Source organism: Orbicella faveolata, unplaced genomic scaffold (assembly GCF_042242905.1).
Source record: "Orbicella faveolata isolate gen_17 unplaced genomic scaffold, um_ofav_v1 contig_1, whole genome shotgun sequence".
Taxonomy (NCBI): domain Eukaryota; kingdom Metazoa; phylum Cnidaria; class Anthozoa; order Scleractinia; family Merulinidae; genus Orbicella; species Orbicella faveolata.
Window position 1 is genome coordinate 39,299,788 of NW_028301536.1, and position 8,451 is coordinate 39,308,238.

The window sequence follows — 8,451 nt, forward strand, 5'->3', positions numbered from 1 at the left end:
TCACACCCCTGTATGGAATTTGTTAAATTGTCACATTACTGAAAACTTCACAGATTATAATCGAAAACAAGCGTCTGCACATTAAATTTGTTTCAATCCTTCTTTGTGGAGCGAGAAGAAAAGAAACTAAATCAATTAAACGAGTTCTATTATGACCCATGGGATGTATGACTTTGAAAACGAAGCCGTCAAGGATCCTGACTGATTGGGAGCCACCCAATGTGGACCGTGATGCCACAGTCAGCAGATATATGGAACAGACACTTTGCTATTATAAATTACTGTGGCCATCTCAGTGGGTTCCGTGTCAACGTGTTGTGATAATCAACATTCCACTGCTCACTTCTCTACGTAAACGTTCACAATTTCCAGCAGTCTGGTTCGCGATGAGACTTTCATTCAGGCTTGCCGCTTCTTTTTTGCTTGTAAGCGTTTTTGCTTTGTGTGGTAAGTACTCCTTGAACTCTCACTCGCTCAGTCTCACCAAATTTTAAATCTCTATAAAACTTGACGAGGCATGACGACGCATTTCGTGCTTCACCCGCCGATTGTTGTTGCCCGGTTTTTCTCTTAACCTATAGCTGAGTACTTAAGTGAGTACTTACTGAATCTGATAGAGTGCCAATAATCAATCCCATTGCAGAACCCAACAAAAATAATCCCGCTATTGTAAACCGGTCGTTGTGGCTAATGTATACATAAACTCGCTCGCCCTGCAGTTCGTCTGTCTAGCCTGTATGTATTTTTTTGGCTCATCTTCAGCTGCCGGTAAATGCCGGTAAAGTTTTAAGGAGTTTCCGTTGTCAGTTGTGAGCAATGTCAGTCACTTACAGGATTACGATTTTCAAAATTTTGAAGTTATGTATGGATAGTCTCAAATGTATCACTGTAGCGCTGGTTCTGTGGAAACATTTATAAAATAATCAACACAGAGACAGTTTCGGAATTTCGATTATTTTAATTTTTCAAATCGCTAGAAGAAAAATTAATTTTATCCCCGTCTGTTTGTAAATCGATATGATTCACAGTTTATGTTTAAAAGTATTGTAATACTCCTTAAATTCGCTGGGTAGCGTGAGATTTCGTCGGATTTTTTCCGTCATCCGCTTGGAACGCGTATTTTTAAAACAAGGTGTAAAACTAATTTGACAGATTAGACTCTGTGTTACCTTATCAGGTGGTGACCTCTAACTGAATGCAGTAACAACATCAGCCAACAAACCATGGAATATAGCGCTTTTTTGTTGCTTTAAACTGAAAAAGAAGCGTCCTGTGATAATTGTATTATTAGTGATAATCTAGCCTGTTTAACTGTACGAGCTGGAGGATGCTAAATCATCGTAACACTGACCGGTTTTTGAACAAACAGGCCAAAGATGATGGACGGCCGGGCGGATTGTAGGAAGGTCACCACTTGGCGCTGCTTGTTAGGCAACAATACGATGCTAATACAGTGTACATGGATCAGGCAGTAGGCGTGTACAGCATACCTCCCTCCAGTAATCATGCTTTTTGTACATGTTTTACTAAAATTGTCGGGAAAATATAAGAACTCCGAAGGTTGTGGTGATAAACAGCTTTATATCTGGATGGAGCACACGCCGAATAGGTAGAATTAGCGTACATGACCTCACAAGCATGTAGCAGCAGGCACCACGCTAACACAAGAGGGTTCACGCAAACTCTTCCTATAGCTTGAGTTCTCCCTTCTTGGGGGACACTTGACCAATCTTTGGGTATAAGGGGACCCCTGCTGGTTTGAAACCTTGGCCTTGTTTAGGGCAAAAAAACGTACAACACACACCCCATGCATGAAGGATATCACCCTTTATTCTAGATCCCTGTTTAGGACAAAGAACTGAGTGGAATTCAAGGATGCTGATAACAATAAATTTTATTATCTTAAAAATTATCTGATTTTGACAATACTGACTTGCTAAATACTGGCAAACGTCTCCGATCTCGTATTGCTGAGTACAACATAACTCATGTGTAACGACGACAATCAAGCAAAGATACCCTGCACTAGACAGGTTCACACTCTCAGACCATCACATAGAATTATACACCGTGTTTAGGAGAGCGAAGTCAAAACCCGAACCCTGTCCGGCCGAACGTCCCCATGAGGGGACCACATACGGGTCAAATATCAACATTTTTGTATTAGATGTATTTAAAATCCCATTTTCCAGTGCCTCATATGCATTCTTAAATACTCTTACTTGGTCTAATTGACCGCTATTCTACAGGTCACTACGGCCTTCAATTTTTTTCTTTCAGTTTTTCTTTTTTTCTGTTTAACCTCCTGCAAGTAAGAATCATTATAATCCCCTTTTATCAGTCCCTCTTTCATTCAGTCCAACGTACTTCTCAGTCTTATCTCTGATTCCTACTTGTTTTAAGCAGTTGACATGTCTGGTAACTCATCTTTTGTCAGAAGAATAGTCTGCAAAGCGGAGTGATTGCCGCCGCTGGCTCTTGAGGTTCACGAATTGTGTGAATGCTTCTTGCTTATCCAATTGTGTCTTCTTTTTTCTTGATAGCCTCTGGCCTCAGGTGCAACAGTTGTTCGAGTTTTATTTCCTTTGAAGATTGTTTTAATCAGCGCCAAACGGCCGGAGTTTACTGTGATGAAGATTACAAGTGTGGCAAGTCTCATTACGAGTATAAAGGAAAAGATGTTTATAGCTTGTCGTGTGTGAGTATCACGCACTGCAATAACTCTAGTAATATGTGTCATGCAAACCTGCAGATGAGTGACTGTGACGTGACATGCTGCGGTGAAGACCTTTGTAACACGACCTCAATTCCAGTGGCCAGCGTGTTTTTTGTTTCAGCATGCCTAGCGGAGACGTTTATGATGTCTTTAAAAATGGGATGGTGACAGTCGTTTGCTTCCTTAATTGCCGGTTGATATAGTCTGTTTTGGCAAACATTGGTCGACATTGCCTTTGTGTGTGAGAAAATCATTTGGATTTGTGTTTGCGCTTGCATAACATTTACATAAACTATACAGTTGGTTCCTGATTCCAGGAGTTTGAGGAAGCAATTCCTCCCCGGGGGGGGGGGGGGGGGGGCACTTCCTATAAATGGGCTAATGGGGATGTGCCGCTGGATGGGGTCGCATTTTCACGACTGGACTGACTATAATGGGGTCGCCTTTTCAAACATTTTTTATAGGGTGACTAGAATGGGGTCACACTTTTCCGGGATTTTGAGACTAAGAAAATTCTGGCAATTTGTGATTTATAAACGGAAAGATTCGCCGAAAAAAAAAAATGTTACCGTATTTATTGCTGTTGTTTAATGTTTGACAAACGGCTCCCATTACATTTCCGGCCTTGAAATCGTAACTTAAACATTAACCAGTTGCACAATAGTCCAGAACAAAGTCCACATTCGTGTTACGGTATTTAAATTGCTATTCTGCGTCCATCGAAGTTAAGATAACTTGGATCTTCTTTTGCTGTAATAAGCTTTTGATCTCCTTTGCTTGGGACTTGTTTGCTTTAAACGTGACATTTATTACGATTATGAATTTTCTGATCTGAAAGTTCTACAAATTGCTTTTATCCACATCAAAAATGCTATTATAATGTCAGTGCTAGTGTAATGTTACCGTTAAAGAAGAATACTTGCATTTCAACTATTTATGACGGTATGTTTTAAATGTTTATGGTAAGCAAATGTACCACAATGTTTATAGTGTAGTTGTAAAGTAAAGTGTTCTTCATTCAGTTTATTAAATGTGTCAATTCATTTTAGAAAGACTTAGTTAAAAGGATTTATAAGGTAGACGCAAAAACAGAAAGTGACTAAGTTGGGGTCGTGAAAATTACATTTACCCAAAAGTGAGTAAGATGGGGTCTATAATTGGCCACAGAATGTGACTATAATGGGGTAGGGGTTCTGAGAGGCCAGCGGCACATACCCAACAAAGATTGACCCAAGTACCCCCCCCCCCGGGAATTCCTCCTAGCCCGTCAGGTTCATTAGGCCAATCGATGACTTGAGAGGAGAAAATAGTTACTTTTTTCTTCCGAAAGAAATGCAGGTAACCAAAAAATAAGTATATGCTACTTGCCGGCCAAGAGGTCGGTAAATGAAAAATTGTACTGTAGGCGTTACTTAACACCGGAATAGAACGAAGAGGAATGAGAGGAACAAACTACGATGGGCTGAAACGCCGGAACGAACCACAACTAGTTTGAACGAACCTGAACGAACCAAAATGACACCCGAAAGGACCAGAATGAGAAAAGACCTCTTATTTGAATAAGCTCACAGATGTCAGGTGTATATGCTAAATAAGGTTATTCTTTCTTTTGTCCATGTATTTTTTCGTTTAGTTCCGATCGCGTTTCCTGATTTTGAGTCGGTCGGTCGGTCGGTCGGACTGACAAAAAAGTGTCCAGGTAAAAAAAAAAAAAAAAAATAAAAATAAAAAAATCAGGAGGAGTCTGGAACAAGGAGGGCCGGTGCCCCGCTATCACCTGGCCGACCTGGAAGAGCCGGACTAGAGAGGAAGACCTTAGTTAAAAATGAACAGAACGAAATTACAAACTTACTTATTTTTACGTGAAGGTTACTCGGCATTTGTTTTTTATGATTCAAATAAAGAACAAGAAGAAAGAAATTTTAACACGCGGAGTGACCGGGAGTCGAAAACCGGGACTACAGTATCGGTAACTGCACATACTGCAAGCGTAAATATATGTAATATAGTGTCACCCAAACAGCAAAACTGTGGCTAGCCGCAAGTAAACCTGAGTTGAACTAATCGCAAGCAAACCAGAGACGTGTAAACCATATAAAGTTAGCTAACCTGATCTCGTTCGTTACTATTATATAAAACGTCTCGAAATGTCACGGTGTCTAACCTGTTTCCACTCGTTGTTATGTAAGGATCAGATAAAGTGAGGATTTCCGACTAGGGATGCCGCTTTTCAGAACCCCCTCGGCCGAGAGGACTGGAATTAAGTTATTCGCAGGTGTTTGCAGGATGTGAAAGCTGTAATCTCGCGCAAACATTCGTTATTTCATATCATAAACTTCGGATATTTGGAATTCACAAGAGGCAAGCCATGTAAAATGTTCACACGCTGGATAAAGAGTTTAAAGAGGGTTGGACGGTGGCCTGTAGGTTTTATCATTTTAATAATTCTCTCACTGGACGAAGGTGAGCGGCTTTTGTGTTGACAAATTAACATTGATTTCATTCCAGGTAAACTATTATAGGTCGTAACAAGAGGTTATCAATCTCTTTGTCGTAATTGATACACTCTAGACACTGTATATCGAATATATAGCTTAATTTCCATCTTCAGTCCTTAAGGTCATTCCAATGAAATAGAACCTGCACTGAGATTTTTGTGAAACTTTGCCTATTGATTGTTTATATTATAGGAACTTAAATTTTGAAATAAAAATGACGGGTCCCCATGTTCGTTTAGGAGCAAAAGCACCTTGTTTATACCCATATAAATCCGTATAATAGCACCATGATTGTAGTCACGATTGCTTGCTAAATTCACGTTTCCGACGATTGCTTTTTGTTTTACACTGAGAATTATTTTACACAGAGAAATTTATTACTCAATTCAAAACAACAGAAAAAATGGTAGGTCACCATACTCGTTTGCGAGAAAAATGACGATTTACCTCTGTGGCGAGGTCCAGCTGTAAAGAAAAAGCCGCCATTTTTTAATGCGCGCGCGCTAATCACGCGTGAAATTATGCGCAGCAAGGATGCGCAATGCAATACTGGGGAATGACCTTGAGGGAGCTTTTCATTGCAGTTTAACTAGGCTGTTTCTTACTTTGTCCCCAGGCATTGCCCTCGGTAAACCACAACAAGACGTGTTGTTTATTCTCTGAGTCACTTTGCACCCGATAAGCTAATCACTGATGCCCATAGTTCCTGCCGCCTCGAAAGCTACCATTTCCCCATTAAAACCTCACAAAGCATTTAGCTGACGTTACTTAGAGAAACAGCTTTGTCACTGTTGTTTTGATTACTACTTTTCAATTTTTCAGTTTTCAGTTTTCTTTTGTTGTTTGAATTCATTTTCAACTCCAACTGTTTGCTCTGGTTATTTGCGGATAATATCGCCAAATTAAACCTGCGAGACTAAGATAGATTAACAATGTCAGAAATATTAAAAGCCTAAAGCCGCAGATATTAATTTGAGTACGTCAATGAAAACTAATACTGAATAATTTCGTTGTTACGGTCAGTTAATTTTGAACCTTGTCGCCGCTAAAGTATTATCATATTATTACCGTGTGCATTAATTTATCAGCCTTTCATGACATTCGTCAATACACATTCACAGACGTTGACATATTCACTTGTTGCCCGCTTACGTGAAAAACACTACAGAACCAAGAGGTTTCCACTTGCACGTGCGATCGCAGCACAGTTAAGTTAAACGAAAGAGTAAAACGTACCTTAAGCAGGAAGTGGAATACTCTTGGCCATCAGATTAGGGCGTTTGAAAATTAAACACGCCCGTTCTTTTGAGGCCAAGCGAGAACTATCGATTCTGGTTAGTCCTAACAGGAAAGATAGGAGAGAGCTTCATTTCAGTTTAAAAACATTTTTCTCTGCATTTTAAAGACAATAAAAAACCTTGATACCTTCAAATGTCAGCGTCAACGTTATCAATACCGACTGGAGTGCAATCACTCCAGTTCCAAGCGGACGTTTGTATGGAGGAGGGGTGGTCTGACATATATACGTCCAGTTAATATTAAGTGGGGAACAGGTGAATATGTCGACGTCCCCTTACAAGAGCCAACACATTCCATCATGGTTATCAACTCTGGTATTTATTGTCCTTAGCTTTTTTTCCGTTCATCGTCAATATTAGGGGTACAGAATATTCAACCACGAGCTCAGCCGAGGTCGCGAGACTTTCATGTAAAATCCGAGCCTCGGACTACCGAGTGACGAGCGGTCACCTGGGCACGTCAGTCCGAAACAACATAACTTTTTCATGACTCAACTGAAAAAAAGCATTTTTATAACTCTTTAGCGACATTTTTTTTATTTTTACTTTATTAGTCTTAAGTGTTTTTAATATTTCTAACTGTAAAGCGCTTTTGAACTTTTAGGATATTGGCGCTATATAAATATTTTATTATTATTATTATTATTATTATTATGATGAACAGTAGTGGTGGAATAATCCACTGACCCAGAGCTCTGTTAGTTTCCAGTTTACTCTGTCACTCATGCACAAGCAAAGTATCATGGGACGAGTGTATGCAGCAGGAGCAATCCCAGGTGTTCTGTTCAGGCGCGGACCAGTGTTGAAAACTTCACTATGAGCGTTCGAGTGGTGAAAACATTTATAGGAAGGGCTGCGCTCTTTCTACCCAGTGTTTATCAGCTACAAGACCAGAGTGCAAGACTTTGGGATCACATAAGAAGTGCAATCTTTTGTGCTGCAATGAAGAGCTGCATGTGTAATGACAGTTTCATTATCCTTGGAAGTAAATTCGGAATGACAATTTCTTTATATGTTTCTTATTTCACAACTTATTTTGTAGCATGTGACCTGTAATTTGTTTTGCAATTCTGTTATATAAAGTGCCCTCCACCGTTGAATGGGAGATGGGGTGGGGCCGATGTTAGAGGTATCTCATTGTTACTTATTTTTGCGCAAACTTAACTTAGCGAGAAAGGAAGGGCAAATTTTGCGAGTCTAAAACTAAGATATATGATTCGAAGAAGCGAGCATCAGGACAGAAGCTTGAGTAGGGAATAAACAACAAGGTGAAATTTCAAAAAACTAACGGTCTTGAGGTAGGATATTAACATTTTGTGTAATTTTTGAGGCAGTTTCTTTCGCGTGCCTTTTAATCCGCGATGTTTTATTTTGTTTGGAACTAAAACAAAGGCATAAATAAGTCCCGCAAATGTGGTTAACATTAAAAGAGTAACATTTATTTACACTGAGTCAAAAGTACAAACTTGAATGGGTCGTGTGACTAAGTCAGCTGGGGTATATTTGAAAAATTAAGCGGACTATTTGATGTATCAGCAACAAATTTCCAAAAAGTAGAATAAAATGTAGGCTTACATACTTTAAAAGCGAACACGTGCAAATAAAATTGTAGATCTGACGGGTCAGGTTACAACAGGCTTCGGGTAAAGGGCTTTTTTTTAAAATAGACAATGTGCTCTAAAACCCACGGCAGTAATCAGGAGCCATAATCGGGGACGGAGACCGTAAGCGCGCGCCATTTCAAGTATTGGGGTTGTCCCCATGATATGGGACAAAAATTCTATTTTTAGAACAAATTGCGCCATCACCTGCGGCACACGCGCGTACATGCTGCGAGGATTTTTGCGGATGTCGCGCGGGGAAAATGGCGTCCGAAATTCCCGAAATGTTTCATGTTTCTGCCCCACAACTCAACGCGTTTACGTCTGTTGGAATTTTG

At 39.9% G+C, this 8,451-nt stretch overlaps 1 protein-coding gene and 1 pseudogene across 1 annotated transcript; both read left to right on the forward strand.

Moving 5' to 3' along the window:
* Positions 1-73: 73 nt before the first annotated feature.
* On the forward strand, positions 74-4,642 carry LOC110057291 (uncharacterized). The gene is made up of 2 exons (XM_020763880.2): positions 74-447; positions 2,544-4,642. Exons 1-2 carry the CDS (start codon positions 159-161, stop codon positions 2,882-2,884), a joined length of 630 nt encoding a protein of 209 aa, XP_020619539.1. The 5' UTR covers positions 74-158; the 3' UTR covers positions 2,885-4,642.
* Positions 3,896-8,118, forward strand: LOC149119026 (uncharacterized; annotated as a pseudogene).
* Positions 8,119-8,451: the final 333 nt, after the last annotated feature.